We start from the raw sequence: 25,482 nt of genomic DNA, 5'->3' as shown, positions 1-25,482 counted from the left end.
CTGAAAGCAGGTATTTCATATCCCCACCTCCACTAGACATTTGTCTGCTCCTTTGTTTTCTCTGTCTTCTAATTATACATTACAGTACCTGCCTAGTCTTGCTTAGTTTTGCTGCATCTTGTGCCCGAAGAGTGGGTGGTGTGGTGGACTAAAACTCTTACAGAATTAGTTTCCTGCAAAGACATGATACCATTTAACACTGACAAATGCTGCTTTCCAGAAGAATATTCTGAAATTGTTCCATCTAAGTTATTTGTTGTAAATGGATTGTCTTCCAATTGTACAAAAATTAATTTTTGTAGGAAACAAACAAAAATAGTATTAACAGCCCCCAGCTTCTTAATATGAATTTCAAGTATCAAGGATTGATTCGCTCTTTAGACAATTCATCTTGTGAATCAAACCTTTCCATTGACTCTAGAAATATTGATGGGTTTGCAGGCTAAACTATTATTAAATCATAAATGCTATATTTAAAAAAATATCGAGTCACATCTGGTGTTCAAATACCATACGAAATTCTATTTATGCCCTTACTGTCAAAATACAATTAGATTTACTTGAATACTTTTTTCAGAAACCAATGCTGTGATAGTCATGCAAAATACTGGTGTATTGCAGCCATGAAGACCAACAGTCAGATAAGGAGTGTGCCTGCAAAGAGAAGTTGGCACCTTCCAGCTGGAAACTGTAGCATAACTAGAAGTTGTTCTACTTTCATAGATCATATATCAGATTTTCAGCAATTTTTGCCATGAATTCACACAGGTTTAGCCAGATGAAATTGTGATGGTCATCTTTGTCTCCTTTTTAGTTTTGTTTCTGTTAAGTTTTTGACACACAGCAGTTGTCTAGGACCTTTCTGTGGTTTTTGTTGGGTTCATTTTTCAGTTTCTAACTATTGTGTTGTCCTATTGGCTGTCATGGATCTAAATTAGTAAGATGTAGAACCTGAAAAGCTTACTGTCAACTTGGCTTTTTTATAAAGTTGTAGACAAGCTTTAGAAATGGAGTTAGGGATTGCTTATATATTTGAAAGTAGGATTTCAATGTCATAGCTTGCATTACTTTAGACTGTAACATTGAAAAATTTCATGAGTAAAAGTATAATTAATCACCCAATCCTTGCTGATCTGGGGCAAGGGAGCACTGTCAGTGTTTGACACCCTCCCAAAAGCTGGCCTCCTGGACCTTGGCTGAATGTGTTTTGTAGTCTCCAGCAACACCTGCTGGACAAAATTGTTAACTGTACACTAAATTTTTTGTCTTTAAAGTGTTTGCGTGCTGGTATGACACTCGACCCTGATTGTTGGAAATCATTATCTTGTTCTGCAGTACTGATTGAGCACTCTTGCCAGCAGTAGCTCAGGTCTTTCATCCACACTCACCTCTTTGGTTCCATAGGCTTGGGAAATGCACTCTCATGATGTCACTGTGTGTGATTTGTTTGTAACATGTCTGTATGTTTAATAACCCTCTGTGTGTGTGCTACCTACGAATGTCACTGGGTTTGAGGACTTCGGTCTAAAGCAAGAGTCAAAAGCAGGGCTGTGCTCTGCCTAAACCCAGAGAATTTGTGGGAACGCTCTGAGGGAGTGCTGCCAGCTTTCCTGGCCACGGCAGCCAAGCTGATGCAGAGGTTCTCAGCTCAAGAAACACGGCACAGAGAAAGCAGGAAGAAGTGGCAACTGGGCAGGACAGCACATAGGAAACAGAGGTCCTGCTCCTGTCTGAACAGTTGGAATTGGATGAAGATGCTATCTTCCCAGAGTATAATGGGACTGGGTTAGGGGAAAGGGAGGTGACCCGAGGAGAGAATATTGCTGTGCCTAATTAAACAGGAAGCAATTTGTTTATTACTGTTTAACATGTTGTTCAGAGATCTGAGGTTCTACATGCCTAAAAATGAACTGAGACTCTTGATAGTCTTGAGAAATCTGGAGAACTGGATTTAGAGGTCTTCCTTTTGCCAGTCATTTGACTCCCTTGTAATACTCAACATCAGTATTTAGCATGACATCTGAATAATCACGCTGGTCTGAAGTGATTTCTATTTATTTCAAGATGAAAGACTAACTGGCCTGATTCTAATTAATGATCTTCTATGTATCCCTAGGGTTGCTGCCAGATAAGTGGGCCAATGGACATAAAACCTGCTGCTGTTGCTGAATTACCGTTTATGCAAAGGCAAAGGTTCTGTGTGTTCAGCCTGCATCCTGATGGAGAAGACCTTGCTCAGCTATTGAATTACAGACAACAGAAGGCACCACTAATGAAAGTAGTTTAGGCAAGGTGTTTTGCAGGATAGGGATGAGGGGGGAGTGGGGGGACAACAGGAGAAATACCTTCCATTTCCAACCTTTAGTAGTCTCACCAACCTTAGGTAATCTTTCTACCTCTGCAGCTGTTTCATCTTGCCTCTTTTCACTCTCATCTACTTAGGTGTTAGGATATTTAGGGCAGAATCTCCCCATATATTTGATCCTTGCCTTAGCAAATGGGATTTTAAACTCCTTTTGGTCTTCTAGACATTGAGTCAAGGCTGGATCAATCAGCTAAGGCCAATTAAACAAAAGCTGCTCAGTTGAAAAGGCCCTGGAGGTGCTGGTTGACAGCAGCTGAATATGAACCGGTATGTGCCCAGGTGGCCAAGAGGGCCAATGGCATCCTGGCCTGGATCAGGAATAGCATGGCCAGCAGGATTGTCCCCCTGTACTCAGCACTGGTGAGGCCCCACCTTGAGTCCCGTGTTCAGTTTTGGCCTCTCACTACAAGAGGGTTGGACTCTATGGTCTTAGAGGTCTTTTCCAACCCTCATGATTCTATTATTCTAAGAAACCATAGAATCTACATTGAGGCACAGGAGAGCTGGGCAAGGGTCTGGAGCACAAGTCCTGTGATGAATGGCTGAGGGAGCTGGGGTTGTTTAGCCTGGAGAAAAGGAAGCTCAGGGATTACTTTATTGCTTTCCACAACTACCTGAAAGGAGGTTGTAGCCAGCTGGAGCTTGGCCTCTTCTCCCAGGTAACAGCAATAGGACAAGAAGAAATGGCCTTAAGCTATGCCAGGGGAGGTTTAGACTGGATACTAGGAAAAATTTCTTCACTGAAAGGGTTGTTAGGCATTGGGACAGGCTGGCCAGGGAAGTGCTGGAATCACCATCCCTGGAAGTTGAAAAACATGTGGATGTAGCTCTCAGGGAAATGGTTTAGTTAGTTACAGAACCAAACAAATCCTGTTCTGGCAAAATGAAATGATTTAGTGAACGTGGGCAGTGCTGGGTTAGCAGCTGGACTCAGTGATATTTGGAGGTGTTTTCCAACCTTAAACGCTCTGTGCTTCTGATTGACTGCCTTCCACATTAACCCTGCTTAAATAGCCTTTTCTGTTGACCCTTTCTCTTTCCAGTTTCCATCCCAAAACATGGTATCAGGTGGTTACTGCAGCACACATCGGATTTAATTTCCTCTTCCTTTCTGCAAGTAAGGTATCAGTGGTATTCTGTTCTACGGTGAGTTCTGTAACTTGGTGAGAAACACCTTATCAGCTACATGTGTAGAGTAAGATGTGTGTTGCCAGGGAGGAACAGAAAGGTAACCTAATGCTTTACCCCTTCATTATGTTTCTTTTGTCAAGTTTGCATAAAAATGCATGTGTTGTGCATATGTGTATAAATAACAGAAAACTATAATGAAGTAGCTGTGCTTTGCTGGAATCCCTTTAGAGATTGCTCTAGAACTCTTGGAAGTGAATGGAAAATTAACCTTTTTTTTTTTTTTATTTGTAGGAGAGACTGAGCTGCCATTCTGATTCAGCATCTAATGCTGCTTCCTGTTTCATCTAAAACAATTTTCATGCTTAATTTCTGCATAGTTCCACTGAGAATGTTTAAAGCATGTGTATAAGGCCAGAGATAAAATTTTTGAAATATTTTAAAATAACAAAGAGCGAGTCCCGAGATGGCTTGAGGACTGGGTCATGGTATAATATCAAATACACTTACTGTTTTTTACACTGACCCCCAATGTTTCCTTGAGATGTTTTATGGCAATCTGTTCAGAAACTAAAATATTGATCACAAACATTAGCATTTGCTTCAGTTTTATTTTCTACTGAAACATCACTGTGAAGTGGCAGATACTGGAAATAGAATTTACTATGAAGTTGGCTTAATAGTCTTCAATTTCTGTTTGCTTCCATTTAGTTTTCCTGTGGAGAATGAAAATGACTGGTCTAGCCACAGGTCAGGAAGATTTTCTCTGGGCGAACAATGAGCAGAAAACTGAGTTACTGATGTGCCTGAATTCTTTCCTTGATGTCAGTTTAACTGACTCAGTGGCATAAAACAAAATTAGTAACGGTTCAAGTGCGTAATCTTTCCTCTGGTTAGAACCTCCTTTACAAATACTTATTATTTGGCTAACAAGGAGTAATTAAGCTTCTGCAAGGAGGACCAAGAGAGAAGTGATTGACCTCTTAAGGCTGAGCCTCAGCAGGGTCTAACTAAAGCTCCTTCCTGAAAGCATGAGTCACTCTGTGAGACTGTGAACCAGTTTTCCCTCCCTGATCTCCTCAGCACCCTTCAGACATGTTTTTAACTGTGGTGAGCAAACAAAATGAGAATAAGCACAGATTTAAAATAAATTTGCTGAGATCTCAGGCAGCTTTCAAGAAAAGCAGAACTATGTGAAGTTGCAACAGAGCTTACTTTTGTAGTATGCAAGTAATTCAGAGTCTGTGTAGGCTATCAAGGGTTTCATGTTAAGTGTGATTGCTGTTAATTAATGTTTAATGGATTACACGTCAATCTTATCTTCAAAGGTTTAGAATGTAAAGTCTTTGATAAGCAAAGATCCAGACTAGCATATCAAAACAGAAGGGTTGCTTAAAATAGCTCAGGCTTTGGGTGTGGATGCAGTTAGTCCTGTAACTTTGTTAAAGCTATTTTGGGTAAGTATAAAAAATGGTTTTGTTCCACAGTGAGTTTATGTCTGCGTATGAACTTCGGTTTAACTGGTTTTGCTCAGTTAGTTCAATCCTATACAAACAATTTTAAATATGAGCATGACTATTTAAAATCATGTACTAGTTTTATGCATAACTTGTAAATATCCTTTTGATTAACCTACCGAAAGCAGGAGCAGCTGAGGCTTATATAAACCACTCATTTAAATGAAACATTTAAGCGTGGACTGCTAACCTAGCGCCCTGAATGGAACTATTTATATTCTGAGTGGAAAACAAATCCTGTTCTGGCAAAGGATTTTAGCATTTTATCTTGTCATTTAAATCAAGAATAACAGAAGTCAGCAAAAAGAATCAAGAGCAAATGAAAAGCTGCACACAGGTTTTGGGTGTTGTTTTTCTTGTTGTTTTGGCAGGTGTTTTGGGTTGGTTTTGGTCGGGTTTTTTTGGTTGGTTGGTTTTTATGTGTGGGGGTGTGGCAGTTGTTTTTTGTTGCTGTTCTTGTTGGGTTTTTTAACAACTTCTAGGGCATTTTGGTTTAATTTTATTTTTCTACTCTATTGTTTTTACAAAAACGAGCTGCCAAAAAATCACTGTACTCTATTCAAAATAGAAACTAAGTCCCTGCCATTAAGAGATTGATGTGTGAACTACATTAATTGCTTTTCTTCAGTGACATTTCATTATCTAACTATATTTTAATGTACTTAAATAAGGATGTTCTATGTTTACAAGTGCTCAGCTACCAAGTAAGATTTTTAGGTTATCTGCATATGCAAAAGTTGTCTCTTTCCTTCTTAAGTGGAATAGCTGTGGTCAAATTGAAGAAATGCTAATGTATTTCAAGATGTTTCTGGTAATATTAACAGCTATAATGTTAGCAAATTAGGTTCATTAGGAAATTTAATTAATATAATTTTTAATGTTAATTGTGTTGCTCACACTATCCATCTTGAGGAAGGAGCATAAATAATTTTTTGTGGATTCCAAAGTCTTGAATAAATTATGAAGAAAGACATTAAGAAAAAAGAGGGGCAAAAAGCTGCTAGAATACGTTTTGTGAATAAGGGAGATTGTGTTTGTTGACTGTGGTACTGAGAGACTACAACATCTCTGCTAGACATTGAAGAGTAAAAATTACTGGAAATCTGTGGATGATTCTAGTTTTCAATTCACCACATATGGAAAACTAATTTTATGAATTATCACCTATGAGAATTAAAAGTACTTCCTGCAGTGGACTATGAGCTATCTGCTCATCTGTCCAGGTACCACTGTACCAGGAGGATTAGCAATCCATGTAAGTCAGACCTGTGCCTACCCAGCTTGTGCTGAACTGTGCTGCCTGTCCAGCCTGGACTCCAGGTCTGTGTGGGACAAATGTTACCTGGTTCATTGTCCCAGAGGAGCTTGAGAGCAGCTCCTACTTGGTACATGGGATTATATCCCATGTGTCCTGCTCTTCATCTGAAAATGGCAGCAAGAGGTTCTGGTGTGAACATCCTTTCTGTTTGGCAGTAGAAACAATGTATAGAGTTGTTTTCTTGTAAGAAAATCCTGTAATTGTTTGAATGACCAAAATGGTATAACTTTTCCAGGGGAAGGATCTGTGTGACATGCTGCACCTTGCTCAGAGATGCTGCACAGCTCCGGGTTCCCAGCACCTCAAGGAATGTAAGGTTATCCACACTGTTCTCTCCATTATAATGTTAGCTCCAATAAATGATATTCTAAGTAACACTTCAGAGTCTGAGTACCTTTCTTACTGGGATCATAAAGAACCGGCGCCACCTGGTACTAACAACCATCAAACTCCCTGCCAGAACTATTTCACTTGGAGTGCTGGTTTTGTTCTGATGATGCAGTTAATTGAAGACTAAAATTGGACAAAAGTTAATTTTTCCCTCCCTTGTTTATTTATGTGTCTTGAGTTTGGGATCTTAATGGTTCTGCTTAAAATCCATGAAAGTGAAACCTTGACAACATCATGGGCTAGGCACCATGAATGACAGTCACATGCAGCAGTCAAAGCAGTGTAGATGGGTTCGACTCCTACAGGCAGAAAGATGAACAGAAAACCCTGAGCTTTGCCATCAATTGCAAGAAATATTGCATGCAACAGTCTTATTTCTCAGCCTCTGCCAGTCAGTAAAGATTAGAGTGATTTGCACATTCTGATGTTTAGTCCATGCCCACCATCGCTTTCTTCTTCTCACCCGTTGTCCTTTACAGCAAAATAAGCTCACAGAAGTCTCAACAGGTGGCTGACATTTGGGCTTAGGGCTTCAGTGCCTTTGAGGTTTGGATCCTGGCTGTGTTGCTGACATGATTTGTAGTATTTGCTGTTTGGATCGAAATGCTGAAGGCGTCTGTCAGGTTGTAGAAAACAGCCATTCCATCATTTCTCTCTCCAAAGCGTGTCTGAAGAAGTATTTTTGGCTAAGTGTGACAACCAACACCGCTTAGCTGGAAAAATAGAGACTCCATACACAGAAAAAAGGGCTGTTGAGGTTACAGCACATACATAATAAATAATAAGTTGGTTTTCCTGCAACATGCAACAGAAATGCCATATAAACTTATTTTATTAATCTTGGTTGAATTCTAAGCACAGCAGCTGTACTTACCAGTACTAACTCCCAACCCACAGCAGTAAAGAGGAGTTAACAAAAAAAAAAAACAAACCCAAACACCCTGCCACCCTAAAAAAACTCCCATCAACACAATTCCTTCCTTGTGATCACATTTTGTCCTGTTTCTGCTCTGGAAGTAGTGGAGAAGGAGGTTTTTTTAGATCTCCCCCTGCACTGTGATTGCACTTCACTCTCTCCAGCTGTGTGCAGCCTTCCTTCCAAGCTGCATTTTGACAGTCTTGGGACAGGAAGATTCCAAGTGGTAAGCTGCTCTCCTCGGTGTGTATATCCTGCTGGGAAAGCTGGACCCGAGACTTCTGTGAATGGAATTTATAGACTCGGTTGTATTCCTATTCTCCCAAAAGTCGCAATTGCCTGGAGGGGAAATATTTGGAAAGATAAAAAAAGTACCAGGCTCACTGATACGTTCAAGATAGTTTTCAATGCCATGCAGTACTTATTTTGTCTATCTAGTGACACATTACCAGGACAAGACTGTTTTATTTACTATCCCAACTGGCATTTTAACAGTATTGGGGAACAGCGAAGTGACAAATGTTAATTTATTCACACGCGTCACAGTACAACATCGGAAAAACTGAGAAGGACAACATACAGCGAAGGACAAAATTCAAAATTGTTCATTAACTGTGTGTATCTCCTCAATTTCCTAATGAGAAAACAAGGCAGGACTGCAACAGCAAAGACAGATTTGGAGAGCAGTGAGCCCGAGGAAAAGAAATTTCGAAGAAGGGCGGGTGTGCAGTTCGACTCCGAGGGCCATGCGGACCTCGAGGGGCACCGGGCGAGTCCCCTGAAGGCTCCCTCGGCCCCGGGCTGAGCCGCCGGGGCGGGACGCGGCTCCCGGGGCGGCGCCTTCGGGGCCGGGCAGGGCCGGGCAGGGCCGAGCACCCGCCCCCGGGGCGGGCGCGGCGGGGCCGGCGGAGGCGAGGGCAGAGCGGCGCTGGGAGCGGCGCTGGGAGCGGGCCGGCCATGGTGGGGCTCAAGGAGGAGCTGCTCAAGTCCATCTGGCACGCCTTCACCGCCCTCGACCTCGACCGCAGCGGCAAGGTCTCCAAGTCCCAGCTGAAGGCAAGCGCGGGGTGGCGATCCCGGGGGACGCGGGGCCCGGTGGGGTGCGAGGGGCCGTGACACGGCCCGGGGTGTCCCCACCGAGGGCGCGCACAGCGACTTGGGGGCACGGGGCTGGGACCTGCCCGGGCTGGGCACGGGCACCCGCTTTCAGAGCTCCCTTCGGGCTGGACGTTGCGTTTTCCCCACCCGGGCTGTGCTTCATCCCACGGCATCGCCTGTCCCCGCGCCCCCGGGCGCCTCCGTCCCGCCGGAGGCTGGCCCGGACCCCCCCTGGAGCCCGAGCAGGCTGATTTTCATTCAGCCCAGGCAAGCGCTTCGTCCTCCCCGAGATGTCAGTGCACAAACCCTTGTTGTGCTTCTGGTCCGCTTTCAGCCACATGTCCTTGGTACCCTTTCTGGCCAAAATCTTTTGTGGGGTAGCCACAAGGTCCCATCTATAGGGGTTGGCTGCGTCCAAGTGAAATTCACAGCTTGCCAAGGGGAGGACGAGGTTCCACAGTGCCCTCTTATTTGGATATAAACAGGAGAATTAGTCAAGAGGCTCCAACTGTGCCATTCTTTCCTTAGCTTATGCGCTGAAGTAGTGTTTGTGCTCTTAAAAGAGCTCTCAGGCAGCTCGCTGAATCCAGTCCCGTCTTGGCCCTGCTTTATGGAACCATTTTGGCCTGGGAATAATAGCAGGAATCTGGCTAAATAAATATTTTGGATAAGAACGCAACACCTGTTGACGTTTGGGACTGTGGGTCCTTGTACTGAGTGCTGGGGTTTTGTGGGACGCAGCAACTAGCCGAAGTTGGCGCCTTTCGCGAGATTAACTCTGTGAGTGGCCGTCCTGTGGGCGGCATTTCCAAGTGTGGCTGGTAGCTAATGAACTTTGTTTTTAGAATTATGTAATGAGTGTCCAGAACAGGCAGCATTCTGCAAGCAGCCTGTTCCTCTTCTCCTTTTCTTCTCTCGGGGCGATCGGGCCGTGAGATAGAGCTGAACTTGGCCAGAAGTGACTGCGGGGCAGGAGTCAGGCGAGAGGCCAGACCTGACTGAGCTCAGGCTGCAAACGTGTGCAGGTCCCAAATCTTTTACAGGTGGTGTTGTGAAAGTGAGTATTTGTGTAGCAGTGTTACAGGACTAACTGAGGCAGGTTGCAGAGAGGCTTTTTTTTTTTTTTCATTGTCCTGCTTTTTAAAGGAATCCTGTTTTCCTGTCATGCTGTCTTCCACACCTTGTGTGCACTGATGCGATACGTGTGCTCAGTGCACTCACCTGGGAGTGTGTCTGCAGCATACTGTGCTGGCTGTGGGAAAGCTGCAACGTGGTCCACAGGTGCTGGGCTGAATGAAATGGCTAAGGAAGCAGCCAGAATGCTGATGGGCTGGTTCTGCTGCTTCTCCTCTAAGATCACTGACTGGCCCAGGTGGACTAAAGCAGCAGTTGTGTTTCCAAACTGAAGCACAGTGTTGTGCTCTGCTGTCTCACTACAGCCCCATGTCTACAAATGCTTGTGTTTAAAAAGAGGTAAAAAAGTGAAAAGGAGATGGAAATTAAACTTGTGTCCTTCTTACCTATCAGACATCTTCCTGGACAGTTTTGGTATTTCCATCTGCCTGTGAGAGAGAAGGGATGAAAAAAAAGTGGGGCTCTATGTGTCTGTGCAGTTCTGTCTGTGATATCAAGGCTCCTGAGGGAAGTGTCAAGTGGAGGATCTGGGAGTGCAGAAACAAGTCTGAAGTGAGGCTGCTGCCTTCTCCTTTGGCCACCAAGAATTAGTTTTCGGGAGACACAGGAAGGGGTTGTTCTTCCATAGACTTTTTGTGGCAAATGATGAATGTGGTGTCAAACTGATAGTCCTGCTTGGGAGAAAAGGTGTGCATGATGGCAGCAACCCCACATGGATGTGTTGGATGTTTTTCCAACATGGGTGTGTTGGAAAGGGCAGGCAGGGCAGCAAAGAGAAGCTTCTATCTGATTGAGGTATGTTGTACTAAGAGGGTGTTTCACAATAAAGTATTTCTCATCCACATTATCACGAGGAAGATAAGCACTCTCATAAAATGGAGAGATGGTGCTTGGAGATAAAGAGGTTAGTAGAGATCTGTGACATTAGGAAAATATGTTTAATAATTTAGTGGAACTCATTTTTTTAAAAATATAATAAAATCATATTTTTTTCTGAGAATGGTAGTGTTGTAGCCTGCTGAACTCTTCCCTTCACCGTCACAAAACTTACTGACAATGAATCTTTGGTTTGTGTAATCCAGTATAAGGTGTTGCCACATGTTGCACAGACGTTCCTAAGTATAACAGGTTTCACTGTTAAAGACAGTGATTTCTAGTTACTCTGCCTAGAAGTGATCTTTGAGCCTTCCATTAAAATAGATAATTTTCTTTAAATACTATGAGAAGAATGAGTGTGTGTGTGTTATGTAGCTAAGACCCTACCATGAAGGGTTTGCATCACACATTTTTTTTTTAATACATCTGGAGCAAAGGGATGGAGGTGAGTCAGTTGGGTCTGGAGAAACAGCAAATGCTTGGAGGAAAAACTAGGACTTGCTTGGAATAGTAAGGATTTAATGAGATGTCTTTTATCCATTTGTATCTTTTGTATGTGTTCTGAGCTGCTGAGAGAAGGGACAGTCAAATCAGTCCTTTGTGTAATTTTGAATATTGTCTTCTTCCAGTATGCACTGGTTTTTTTTTGTTTTTTTTTTTTTACTTTTTTTGATCTGTAATCTTCAGAAATTCTACTGTTATGCTGGCTGCAGATCTTAGCCCTTTATCTACACCAGCAGAAACATTTGTGTATTCTGTTCTTAAATTACAGCTTTAAATCTGGACACAGTCATTATTTTGTCACTGTGTTTCAGCACATTCAGACACTGATACAGCAAGGCTCAAGTGTCAGTTCTGTGTATGCAGGTACAGCTGCTGCTGTGGTTTGAGCATGAGCTACATGCCAATATTTCCTCTCCTATATTTAAATCCAATTTCATCTGCAATCTGCAGTTTTAAAACTGACTTATTTTTAAAGTTTCTGTAATATGCCAACATTAAATCCTCTTTTCATCTGGGTTTTGAAACACTGTGATTTTAAATATAGTTGCACTTGACAGCCAGCAGAACTGCTTGTAGTGTGTGTGTGTGATCGGGTCTTGGAAAGAATACACATCAATTAGTTTTTACACTCTCTCTGGAAGCTCTTTGTATGTTGCTTTGTGGCTCGTCTCTGCTTAGGAAGTGAATTTATTTGTTTTATGTGCTACTTTGAGGTGGATTTTCTAAGTCCTAGGGTCTTGGATTCCTGGTGTGATACCTACAGAATGTGGATGGTGAGCCACTTGTGAAAATACTGTCTCATTTGGGCCCGTGATGTATGGGTGACCAAAATTAGTCATTAGGCTTAGAAAATTTAAACTGGTCTTTTCTCATATCTGGGGTGTTTATAGGGTTATTATACCTCTTATCTTTGTTTTGCCTTCCTACTAAATGTGAAGTCAGTGGCCGGTGGGAAGAGGAAGAGGGGTGTAATCAGGGGTGAGAGGGATGGTCCGAAGGGAGAGGAAGACCTCGAACAATGTAGCAAGGCAGTGGCAGGGGTGAGAGCCTGTGACGAGTGGGCAGGACCCAGGCTGGACAATTGGCTTTGTGCAGCAGTGAAGGGTGGTAGGAAATTAGTCACTGTGACTCACTATGAGAGAGTCGTACTCTTGTGCTCTTAACGGGGCTCAGAAGTGTTTGTGTGAGGAATTCCATGAAGAATCGTGTTGGTGAAGTGTGAGAAGAGGGATGCTCCTCTTCCATAGGAGGTGGCAAACCAAGGCAACTTGTAGACCAAAACAGGGGGCGTTAGGAAATGATGGGGCCATGAGACTGTGCTTAAGGGGAGCAGCTCTCAGTGGAAAAATGGGCCTGTTTAATCTTTGTCCTTGAGCCAGCAGTGTGCCCAGGTGGCCGAGAAGACCAATGGCATCCTGGCCTGTATCAAAAATAGTGTGGCCAGCAGGACTAGGGAAGTAATTCTTCCCCTGTACTGGTGAGGCCACATCTCGAGTCCTGTGTCTAGTTCTGGGCCCCTCAATTCAGGAAGGACATTGAGGTGCTGGAGTGAGTCCAGAGAAGGGCAACAAAGCTGGTGAAGGTTCTGGAATGCATGTCCAATGAGGAGCAGCTGAGGGGGCTGGAGGTGTTCAGCCTGGAGCAAAAGAGACTGAGGGAGACCTTATTGCCCTCTACAACTACCTGAAAGGAGCTTGTAGCAAGTGGGGGTCGGTCTCTTCTCCCAGGGAACCAACAACAGGACAAGAGCTTAAACTGCACCGTGGGAGGTTTAGGTTGGACATCAGGAGGAATTTCTTCACAGAAAGGGAGATCAGACATTGGAAAGGACTGCCCAGGGAGGTGGTGGTGTCACTGTCCGTGGAGGTGTTTAAGGAAAGACTGGACGTGGCACTTGGTACCGTGGTGGTGTTCAGTCAAAGATTGGACTTGATGATCTCAGAGGTCTTTTCCATCCTAATTGATTCTGTGATTCTGTTCTGTTCACTGGTTTCAGGGGAGATGTAGAAGAAGGGTGCAGTACACAGAGTATGTTTACAAAGAGCTTTTCCTAAGGTCTGGGAACTGCAGGACAGAAAGGCAATTCCCTCGGCAACTGGACAGATGCAGACTGGCACCAGTATGTGTCTGGGGGCCAAAGGGGGCATGCTGGTAATGTTGGCAAGAGGAAGAGTGAGCCTGTTGGAAATGGTGACAAGGGGTCTGTGAGTGCCCAAAGGGCGAAGGGAGCAAAAGAAGGAACGGAGAGGTGATGTGGGTGAACCTGAGCTGGTGGAGGCTGGGCTGGAATACGCTCGTGTGACGGGGAAAGAGGTTATTGCACTAACCTCTGTGCTAAATAATGAGACCCCGACAAGGGGCATATTCGATGCTACTTTCACACTGGTCATAAAAGGAAAAGGGAAAGCACTTGTGAGTAGCCTTATTTTGGCTGGCTGGCTGCTGACATGGATGTCAGAGAGAGATGAGCCAAGAATGTCTTGGAATGAATTCACACAAAGCCTCTGAATGGAGCTGTCGGGTTCTGTGATGCCAACATTTTAAAATCTGAAAAAGAGACAGGGGAGGAGAAGACCCCCTTGACAGATGGAAAAGAAAAACAAAAAAAACACTGAAGAAGCCGACAACAGACGCTGCAGGACTAGTCTGCCCTGGTAATGCTCCTACTGTCATCTGAGCCAAATTTTTGTTGCTGAGCAATAAGTTGTCCAGCAGATCTTCCCATTCCCTGTAGAAACACAGGTCACTTTTACAAACATGGTTAAATGGAACTACTCAGATGGTAACAATTCAACACGTGCTGAAGTTTTGGAAAACAGGAGCTCAGAGGGGAGCAGCTATGGCAGAGTCGAGCTGAATGTAAAGCAACATGAAAGGGGCCATAAATAAAGTAAATCCAAAGTCTGTGATGACCTTTGGTGTTTAGCTGGCGTGTTTCATCTGGATATTTGTATTTAGAGCAGAACACCTTCAGTGTTCCCCGGGGAAAGATGGGATGCCACTAGGCGTCTTTGTTACAAAACTTCTCAAGGAAAATGAAGGGATGGCACCTGGAGTACACTGGTGTCATGAACTCTGTGCAGGCTGCTTGTGCTGTCTCATGGACTCCAGTTTAGGGACCCTCTGTACCCATGTGCTGCAGCACAGAGATGAGCCCCTGGGCTGGGGTAGGAGTTGGCTCTGGCATGAAGGTAGATTGTTAAATGTGGCATCCAGAGCATAGTAAGTGAGGAAAGAAAAAACTGCCTAGCAACCCTGTGGGCATGGTGAGGGGGGGAAATAATCCTTGGTGGTGGAAAACTTCTTCATGGTGTTTCTGCAAGACAAGGCGATTTTTTGTACCCCAGTAAATCTAGTGCTCATCTAGTTTTGGGTTTTTTAAGTTGTTCATTAGAATAGAGTATCTTATAGTCCAGATAATGTGTTTTGAGAGAACAAACCAAAACAAAACGAGACCTCAGTGCAGAATTTTTCAGGCTTACCCTGCAACTGAAGAATTCAGCTGGCGCTTGGCCCCGTTGGAGAACAGCAGGCTTTGGCAGGCACCGAGGAATTTCCTCAGCTATGAAAAGAGAGCACTGGGCACAAGAGAGATCGCAGATAAGGCAGATATTAGAAAATCATTGAAAGTGGAATTCTTTCCTGGTAAATTGCTTGCTTAATGTGGAAACCACCTAGGTTTCTAACCGTCCAAGCACAGCAAGCAGGCTGAAAAAAGGAGAAGAGAAATAGGTAGAAAGGACGTGATAAGAAAGTATTTTATTGAGACTTTTAGTTTACTTTGGTAGTAAGCTTAAATGAGTTATGCTTTTAGGATATTTTTATTAGCGGAGTGGGTTTTTTTGTTATAGTACTAGCAACTGCAGTGTGGTTGGGAAATGGTGTTCATCTCTATCTCTCAGAAATTCAAGAATCCCTCAGGCTTCTATGAATAACAACAGAAGCCTTAAATAGAAGGAGAAACACACATGATAGTATGTTCCCCCAACCTATATGTAAATCACATGGACTCAAATACTTGATTTGATGTGGTGGTTAGAAATAAGGATAGATTGAAGGAAAATACACTGTTGATGAAGGGTAGTGTGAAATGTGATGACTTCTAAATGCTATTTTGCTGATTTCTGAAATACAGCTTTTGTTGTAGTATGGCCGATGCTGCTGTTTTAAGTGGTTTAAAACTTTTACACCTCATTAGCTCCAATGCCTTAGTGCTAGCATTCATCGTTGAAAATATGTGTTTCTCATGGAAATGTCTGTTCTTCTAAATGAAAGTTTAACTTTGGAGGTATGTAGAGAGGAATTCTTCTCTGAACTAATCATGCATTTTGGGCTATCCTTGTAGAATTTTCTGCTAACTAACTTAGATTCTGCATATCTCCTTATCATACATAAGAAAAGTAAGGGTACTTTTTGGGGGAGAGGAGGAGGGAGGTGGGTGGGGGAAAGCCCAGACATTTTAAGTGTGTAGCATTGGTTTGATTTCCTAGGCTTTGAGAACTTCAGACTTTCACTTCTTGTTTTGCAGCTAACTCCATCTTGACCACTCTATGTCTGCTCACCTAAACAGACATGCTTATAAATTTTCTGCACATTTTTTTACTGCTTTCTACTTGCATCATTTGGGTCTGGGTTTTTTTTTTTGTTTGTTTTGTTGTTGTTGTTGTTTGTTTATTTTTAATTTTATGAAAAACTAAAACATATGCCAAAATTCAGTTGCAGTCTGTTCCATGCAGTTGTTGTTTTAAAAAAAATAATACCAGCAGCAGCACACCTTTTCAAAAGATGTGATCTGTTTTACTTCTGCTTAATTTTGTTTTACCTGTATTTTTTGCCTTTGGTACATTTTTTCCATACAGGCCATTCCAGGGCATGCGAAGTTAAATCCTTAACCCAGTTCATGTAGCTGGTACATGGTCTTCAGAGGCTCAGCTCTGCATCATGCCAAGGGAGAGGGCTTCCCAGTGACAGGGAAGACATGGGAAGACATGGTGGGCAGGACTGACCTGATTCCAGACAGTGTGAACAACAAAAGGGATGGTGCTTTGCCTTTTCTGGGGAAAGTGCCAGTGGCACAGGAGTCACTGCTGCCCAAGCTCTGCCTTCCTCTTGGCACTGAGGTGTTGGTTTGAGTGTGCAAAGCTCAGCTCAAGCTGAAGAAGTTGAGGTGTGTCGGCTACCAATTAGTTTTCAGTAACTCAGCACTTCCTTAAAATTAGTCAAGTGTGTAGTCTCTTCTTGAAGGTAATTTCTGAATAACAGACATGAGTGCTGGTGGCTGTTATGCTCTTGATATAATTTATGCAAATACCTTTTTAAAATAAAAATTTGAGAAGCATGGCTAAACCCTTCCCCTTTCTGTAACATTACTTTTCATTTGCCAGCTGAAATGTGGGGTGAATGTTGAGAAGCAGCCCAAAAGCAGATGAGAGAAATCCACAGTTAATGCTTTAATCTGAGTGGTCACATCTTTGTAAACTAAAGGCACATGTTGAGTTGTTTTCTCTGTTTGCAGTAGATATAAATATTTATAATTTCAGAGGCTAGGTGTTTGTGGTTGTTTTCCATAGCTATCTGATTTCACTCTGTAGGTATTGCTCCAGTGTTTCTGCATGCCTCTCCTGGTTTTCAGCCACATGGGTATATGTGTACAAAGGGGAGCTTCTGTAGCTGCCTTTGCAGTGCTGTAGGACTGGACCTCTCTGTGCTCGCTCTGCTTCTGGAAACGTGCAACTGTCTGAAGCCATTGTTTTAATTATGTTTTGTTTTTTGACAAAAATTCATGGGGCAGAACTTGTGCTGACATCAAAGTGTCACTTTGCTTGTGGTTAAGGCTGACAGCAGTGTCTCTGTTTTCTCTTCTGTCCATAGGTCCTTTCTCACAACTTGTGTACAGTGTTAAATGTCCCCCACGACCCGGTGGCCTTGGAAGAGCACTTTAGGGACGATGATGAAGGGCCAGTTTCCAACCAGGGTTACATGCCTTACCTGAACAAATTCATCTTGGAAAAGGTAAGTTTTGAATTCTTGTTGTTGTTTTTTCTTTTATCAGTTGTTGTTATTGGAGTGTCTTTGCAGTAAACTGGTGTGTGCAGGAAGCGTGCTGGTGTGAAGACACTGGTGGTGAGTGTATCTGTATGGGGTCATGATAGGGTGGGTACTCTGGAGAGCCTGTGCCTAAAAATGGAAGGGTGCACTGTTTTCTACTTCTTTCTTCTCTTCTTGTTTTCTGTTTCCTGTTACATCTGGCCCTTGTCTAAGCTGTGTTCATGCAGAACTGTGTTCATATTAGTAAAGCACCTCAGCTTGAATTTATCAGAAAGGGTCTTGGAGCTGTAGATTGTCCTACTTTATGCTACAGCTACAACAGAATGTTGTCATGGACTCCTTTGCAAACAAAAAGGGCAAAAATATCTTCAATGTTCTTCACAAGGTATTCTAATAAGTACATCCTTTCAGATAAGTTACAGTGGATGACATCAGGCAGCAATGTTAAGTTTTGTCTTGCAAGTTCTTTCCTTTCATGTCTAAGCGCTCTTCACTCTTCTACTGTGCCTTGTTTTGGGGGAAACCCTACTGTAAAGCCAGCAGGGTTTCCCCTGCTCTCCTCTCCATCGTGTTCTAAGAGAGTTAGTCACGGGGTTTGAAAGTTAAAAAAACCCAAGCAACTATCTTCCTGCTCTTTTTGTGAGAGCTAATGTTGAGTTACTGCACTGGACAGTAAAAAGCAGCCCACATTATAGTGCTAATATGAGCTTCAATACCACTGGTTTCTCGTACACTTGGGGTCAACCCCAGAAACCCTCAAGCTTTGATACTGTGGCTGCAGAGATACAGAGATATTTGCTTTCTTTTATTGTACTAAAAAGTCCTGAACTGACGCACTGTCAAAAAGCCCAAAGCAGCAATTGCAGATGATGGAAACTCCTTAGCCTGATTTGCTGAATTTTGCTCCTTCTTTATTCTATGTTTTATACTGGTGGAAAATGTGATACATGTATATGATGCAGTCTGGCATCTTGGAAGTAGTAGAAACATATCTATCCAAGACTTACTTTTCAGCTCCTCTGCCTCTCTAGTGTGTGTTTCTCTTGTACCCAGAGAGTATGAGAGACGCCCCAAGAGTGTCCTGTTTGATGTGTGGGAGTTGTTGGCCATTAATACATAAAAAGGTACCAGATTAATGTCTTGAGACATGCTGAAGACTTGCTATGTCCCTAAGAAGTTGTGATCTCATTTCTGCTTCATGTTGGCAGTGTGAGCTCCCGTAAGGTTCAACAGAGAGCAAGCAGTTTAGATAAAAATTCTGTGAAAAAAGAAAAGGCCTTAATTTATTTTGACCAAAAGATTACAGTGGGAAAGGCTGAAGCACAGTTGGTTTATACTGTTTGTAGGCAGTAGCAAGTCATTAGGTTAAAAAAAAAAGAGATATGGAAGGCTTTTTCAAATATAAAACTGCTTTATTGTTAAACGGTGTTTATAGGAAAAATAGTTAAGGAAATGAGGAGCAATTGCATGTAAATAACATTTTAATTTGAAAACAACAGACCCGCCTATATAAGCAAGTAAGTGAGAATTTGCAGTGCTACCCCGGGGCACCTTCTTATTCCATGGTGAAAACGAAGGAGGAGCTACCTTGCTTTCTCATGAAAGGAAAGAGCATGACTGCATATAGCTTCTTGTGTTGTTTTAATCAGACACTGATTAGGCCTCCAATGATTGCCTGATAAACCCGTGCCATTATCTTGAAGGATGAAAATGTTAAGGAACAGGATTAAATTACCTGTAACTTCATGTTATTTAATCCTGGCTAAATGCTTGTAAACAGTTTAGATATATACTATTAAGAATTAGTGAAGTTGTTTTGACAGAAGGCTGTCTTTTTGGATGGGAAAAATCTTGACGATGACATCTCTTCTTTTAGAGATGACTTTACATCAGTACCAGAAAACATCCTGCAGTGGGATGAAGTCACTGGTTCACAGCATGTCTCCTTTGTTTAAAACAAACAAGCAAAAAAGCACACAAGAAACTCCTTCTTTCTTCATTCTTCCAAGGCTTAATCTGTTCTTTTAGCTGGGGTGATTGTAGAAGAAATGCTCTTAGTGTGTGCTACTGAGCAGAGCTACTAAAGGAGTGATGCTTTATAGCACCAAATACAGAGGAAGTCCTCTCAATTTTCAGTCAGACATCTTGTGGTAAATTAATTGATTTGAGTAAGAGCCACCTGCTTAAGAGAGATTTTTTTGATCTCAAGATATTTTGCTTTAAGATATTCTTAAAGTGTTTAAATAATGAATTCTTAGAACTCTTTTAAAACTATGTAACCGTGACTTACAAATTTTATTGGGAGGACTTTGTAACCTTTGGAAATAACTTCTGTTATACTCTTAAATGCAGTTGTAGCTTTTTATGTTTTTTGGTGCTGGCTTATGCTGTGTGTTACTCTGCACTAAAGCCTCTTTATATAGAATCAAAGAAATTGTCAAGAAAGACACAATTGTCAGGAAAGACAAGGTAGTTAAATGAGGTAAATTGGTTGCAACTAATTTCCTTTATCCACATAGGGAATTTCAATAAACAGTTTGAATAATTAGTATTGCCTAATTGATGATTTCCAGTATCACACAGCTTGTTACTTAGCAGATAAATGTATCTAGAGTTTTCTTGCATCTGAAACAAAATCTACCTTCTTCTGTGAGTGTCTCTTTCAGGAGAGAGCTATCATTTGCCAATATAATCTTTTCATAATTTGTTTTCCTTGGTTTCATGACTATATTTTAGCATGTTCTGTTATTGTCAATCTATATCTTCAAATACCAGTTGAAAATGTTTCCTTTTCAACGATAGCAATGGTGGTATTTTACAGCAGGCCTTATTTATAGCAAGGGAGAGTCGTAGTGGGGGGAGACAAAGCAGGACATTGTTCTAAACCTTCCAGGCAACTTCATGAGTGCTAGTTACACTACCAATGCTTGTTATATTTTTGGAAAGCTGGGGCTTGTGTGCTGATGTAATCATTGTTCCTGAATAATTACTAATCAGTGCCTCTGCTCTGGATGACATGTGGGTTCCACAAAGTCCCTTTCAGAATCAAGTCTGTAAAAAGGACTTATACGTCTAAGGTGGGACTGGTGGCACAGAAGAACCTATTCCCCTGTGGCAAAATGGTTCTGAAACCTCCTATTTGACCTGCTGCATAGTCCTGATGGCAGTAACAGGTGACCTGGGCTCTGACACGAGTTCTTGAGGCAAGTGCAGTCTGACTTTTTTGTGTCAGCAGGAACTGTGCACTTGCCCAGCCAGGGCCTGTGCCTTTCTCCACCCGTCTCCCTGTGGTCACTGATTGCTGCCATGCCTTAAAACATGAGCTGCTCAGAGGGCATCCCATCTTATTTACAGTGCCTAGAGCACTTGCCAGGTGGTGGCTGTAGGAAAGGAAGTTTCCCAGCCTGTTGGTGTCTTCCTCGGGAGTAGCATAACCACTAGGACATTACCAAGGTGGAACCACTCATCATCTGGGTGGGAGAAGCTGTTCTAGAAAAGAAGTCAGGCTTCACTGGGCAGGGTGGGGAGGACAGACAGAAAAAGCACAAGCAAGAATAGCCAAGGGATGAAGCGCTGACAAATACAAGGAAGGAGAAGGAAACATGGCTTCTAGCCCTTCTTCCAGAGGGTGTTTGTTCACTTAGTTGGTGTTTCATTCAAGACCCGTGTTTCTTGCACCTCTCATATTAGGAGGGGCTGAGAGAGTTGGGATTGTTCAGCCTGGAAAAGAGAAGGCTTTGGGGTGACCTAACTGTGGCCTTCCAACACCTGAAGGGAACTTATAGGAAAGATGGGACAAGACTATTTGCAAGAGTAGGTAGTGACAGAACAAGGGGAATGGCTTCAAACTGAAAGAGGGTAGGTTTAGATCACATATTAGGAAAAAAATTCCTTACTGTGAGGGTGGTGAGGCACTGGAACAGGTTGCCCAGACAAGTTGTGGATGCCCCATCCCTGCCAATGTACAAGGCCAGGTTGGATGAGACTCTGAGTAACCTGGTCTAGTGGAAGGTGTTCCTGCCCACGGCATGGATGTTGGAACTAGATGATCTTCAAGGTCCCCTTTAAACCCAAACCTTTCTATAATTTTATGATTCTATGATTCCTGTAGGAACAAGATGGATGCTGAAGCAGCTGTAGCAGCTGTGGCTGCTACGACTTGCACCTCATTCACAGGACAGTTCTAGCCTGGAGCCGGCCTCTTGCATCAGCACTGATGTTGGTGGCCCGCTCTGCAAGCATGCAAAGTCTATGGTTTTCTTTCATAGGCTCACTTTTATGCCTGGAAACTGTTCTGTAAAGTGCTTCTTGGCATAGGGTTGGTTTCTAGTTTATTTCTGTCTTTTTTTCTTTTTTTCCCTCCACCCACATCAGTTCAGTGACTTCCTTAGTTTGTGTTTGACTTGGCCACTGTGGCTCACCCTCCACTATATCTGACCACTTACCAGAGTGGATAGGAAATCATACAGTTGGCCTTGGTGTTCTTGAAGCATCTGAGATGCATGCTCTGGCCTGTCATAAGAAAATATCACTGACCATTACTGGTACCATTACCACAAGAGGTACAAGAATATGTTTCTTAGACATGTTTTCCAAAATCTCAAAGGGACTTCCATTACAGTGTAAAACATACCTTTATCAGTTACATGTTGGCGAAGAAATATCATTGCTAAGCTGTAGAGAGAGGATAAATAGTTTAATCTATAACATAAATGAGGGTTTAAAAAGAAAACAGAGAACATTAAAGCTCTTGCATATGCAAATAATTCACTGATCAGTATGTGCAGTTGCTAGGTATAATAAAGGATAGTGAAAACAGGAAGCATTTTATTGTCAGTGAGGTGAAGATTTGCAAGTCTGAGAAAAGGGGAAGGTTTTAAGTGGATTAGCATTCGAGAAAAAATGACTCTATTTATGAATATCCTACAAGAGTTATGTTTGAGTAATGTGAAGTGGAAAAACATATTAAAGGTCTCTCCCGGGTGTTGTTCCACTGTCGCCTTTAGCATATCCACATGTAGTTTTGGCTGTGCTGGTTTCCAGATTTGCTATATACAATCTCAGTAACTCAGTGCAATAGAAGGGCAGTTGGAACTGAGAGAGTTCTGAAGATGGTTTGGAAGCTAAAGCTAATGTGCCAGAGGAAATGCAGAATGCAGTGTAGCCTCCTTCCCATGAAGTCAGGGTGTTATTAACTCAACCAGAAATTGGAGGTTGGATGTTAATTTTGCTGGAAGAAATTCCTTATTTGACTCCACGCAAAAAGTCAGACTAGGCTGCTACGATGCTCTTTTTGGACCTTGGTGGTTCTTGCAAACTAGAATTTTCTCGCTGCTTTTTGTATCCTGTTAAACTTTGTCTGTCTGCTATTCTGTGTCATTCGTGCATATCAATCTTTTTTGTTGTTGTTGAATTTCTTCTTTTTAGGTTCAAGGAAACTTTGACAAAGTTGAATTCAACAGGATGTGCTGGACTCTCTGTGCTAAAAAGAACCTCTCTAAAAGTCCTTTGCTGATTAGTGATGAAGATGCATTTAAAGTGTGGGTTATTTTTAACTTCTTATCAGAGGACAAATACCCTTTAATCATTGTACCTGAGGAGGTAAGAAACAAAAACTTAAGCTGTTTAACACCAGTTTGCTTGATGTCCCAGTTGAACTGTGTTAGTTTTCTATTCTCTAGATATTTAAGAGAAAATACTGTTTAATATAAAACTTTTATTCCCCCTCTTTTAATAATGTAAGGCCTTGGGTGCATTTTTCTTGTCTTCCAGGGTGCATATATGGGGATTTCCACAGGATACTTTAGATATTGATGGCTCTGTGCTGCTTGTCCTCAGTAAATAGCTTATTTTGCTTTTTGTGAGGACCGACTGGTGCTGGGGACACAAGCTCCTGTACCAGCACTCAGAGCTGGTGAGGTTCTTGCTCCACTCATGAGTAGTTCATGGATGTGATCTTTAATCATTGTGCTTGCTTATGGATAGTTAAAATTTTGCACAGCTAGTACATCAGTGTGATTTTGAAAAAAAAAATTCCCCCCTCTTTTCTGTGTTACTGTGACTTGGAAGATGAGTCTTCAGTCTCATGTCACCCTCCTGATGAAAAGGAGACATACAGACTTTTCTGATGATGTCTGTTTCTGATCAAAAACAGCCACCACCTGAACACTTTTGCTTGAAATGGCTGAAGGAATAATAGCACAGAGATGTCTTTATACTTTAAGTTCATGAACAAGTATCAGCAGTGCTCGGATAGGTATTTTAACCCTAAAGCAAGATTTCAGTATCTCTACTATTCTCCCCTTTGGGAAGGGTGGGGAAAGAAGCGGAAAGATCAGAACTGCAGGCATAAATAATCCCTTGCAAAACCATGTACAGGAATCCCAGGGGTTTGCAGTTTAGCACCGGAGTACTGAATAATAAATATTTGCAAATTGTTGAACAGCCAGAGATCAAAACAGTGTGATTAACATGCCACTAACAACATAACCGTTGGACTCCAAGGTGTTGTGCCAAACCATCAAGTACAGATAACATGCCTGTCAAAATAAACTGCTCAGTTTTGCTTCCTTACTCACTTTTTAGCAGGAGACTTTCATTCTGTGCAGCGTTTCTGGTTTTGCCAGTCTGGCCTCTGCCAGGGCCCTACCTGCCATGCTGTATTCCCATGAGAAGTGGGACAGTCTTCTTGCTTGCTTTCCTGTTTTTGATGTTGGTTCTGGGAGATAGGGATCATGGTTCTGAAAGGTAGGACAGCTCCTTTCTTAGTGTTGCCAGATTTGGCTTTGGTAGAAGGTCAGAGCCACTATTAAATGTGAAAACTGAGGCTCAAATGCAGGCCTTTGACTTGTCATTCTGTTCCCCACTGTGCAGCCTGCCTTACCTACGGGCAGACATTTCACATCTCCTAAACTGTTGGCATGATTAAAAGCTTCAGACCTGCCAGCTCTGGGGTGTTGCTCCTTGCTCCCCCTCCACAAGCAAGCCCCAGATTCGAGCTGCCTCCTGTCGCTGATGCCAGGTGATGACAGTGTGTCTGTGTGTTGGCAGATGGGCTGCAGAGTCAGCTCCCAGCTGAGGTTTTTCAGATTTCCAGATTTCATATCTGCTGTTGTTTACTTTCCTTACCACCCCTAATGCACAGGGTTAACCTGTATTGCTCTTCTACTTGGATTATTTTTCAAATTCTCAGTGTGGATCTGTGTCTGCATCTCTTTGATTGCAGCAGGATTTAAATTGTGCAATCTGTTTAAAGGGAGCTTACGGGAGCCTGACTGACAAAGAAAGGCTGCTCTGTTCTTATCATATACAATGCCTGTATTCACTCCACCTTCTGCCTCAGACCACACAGGTAATGTAATCAACCACTGGAGGAATGCTGGCTGTTGAAAGCACTCCTTTCTGGTTTGCACTGATCCTCCATCAGATTCTCTGTGCTTCTGGAAAATTCCGCATTTACTCATGCACCCTTTACACAAAATTCCAAAAGTAAAGATGCAAAGTCTCAATTTCAGTCAGTTTTGCTTTTTCTCTGCGTGACCTTTCACATCTGCCTTTTTTACAAAATGGCTTGCACGTCATGTGTAAAGTGAGGGGATTTTTGCAAAGTGAAAAGAGAGGAGAAGGGCAATGGAAGCACCACTGTCATATTCATGTTTTGCTGAGGGCAATGTAAGCCACTCATGTGTGACTACAGCTTCCCACCCAGGGAGCAGGCTTTCCTTCCCTGCCTGGCTGTTGTCCTTATCGTTGGCTGAGAATATTGCAACACACAATTTACTGCAGTTTCTGGCTTGGAGTCCTTTGTGTGGTATCCGGCTGTTTCCCCTCCTCCCTCTCTTCCACCTTGTTGGCTTTAGGGGATTTTTTTTTTTTTCCCCACTTTATAGGTAACTAAGAAACTTGCTGCATACTTTCAGGTTGGAAGGGTGATCCCTTGAAGATTTTTGCCTCCTGTCTTGTGGATGGCAAGACTTAGATCTCCAGTGAATGTATTAACACAATTTCATGTAGCTAAAAGGATGCCTTTTCTTCCTCCTTGCAGGAACTGCTCTTTGGGACATGCTCAGGAGTCTGAATTTCCTCCTTTTTTTTTTTTTTTAATTTTTAAAATGAGCTAAGTGATTTCTGCAGTCATTTCATATCTTGTATCTGGAAAACTCTCCAGTTTGAGTGCAGTTTTCCCTTC

General features: G+C 42.6%; 1 protein-coding gene across 1 annotated transcript in view; it reads left to right on the top strand.

Annotated features, from left to right (window-relative positions):
• Positions 1-8,490: 8,490 nt before the first annotated feature.
• The window catches only part of SWAP70 (switching B cell complex subunit SWAP70), a 39,242-nt gene continuing 22,250 nt past the window's right edge, over positions 8,491-25,482 (top strand). The window contains exons 1-3 of the mRNA XM_027651251.1: positions 8,491-8,690; positions 17,118-17,258; positions 22,722-22,895. Of these exons, the coding sequence (XP_027507052.1) occupies positions 8,592-8,690; positions 17,118-17,258; positions 22,722-22,895 (414 nt within the window). The 5' untranslated portion in view covers positions 8,491-8,591. The remainder of the gene's footprint in view (positions 8,691-17,117; positions 17,259-22,721; positions 22,896-25,482) is intronic.

This window comes from Corapipo altera, unplaced genomic scaffold (genome assembly GCF_003945725.1).
Source record: "Corapipo altera isolate COAL_440 unplaced genomic scaffold, ASM394572v1 78, whole genome shotgun sequence".
In the NCBI taxonomy this organism is placed as follows: Eukaryota; Metazoa; Chordata; class Aves; order Passeriformes; family Pipridae; genus Corapipo; species Corapipo altera.
The sequence above is the reverse complement of the archived record's forward strand: the minus strand, read 5'-3'. Positions and strand labels throughout refer to the sequence as shown.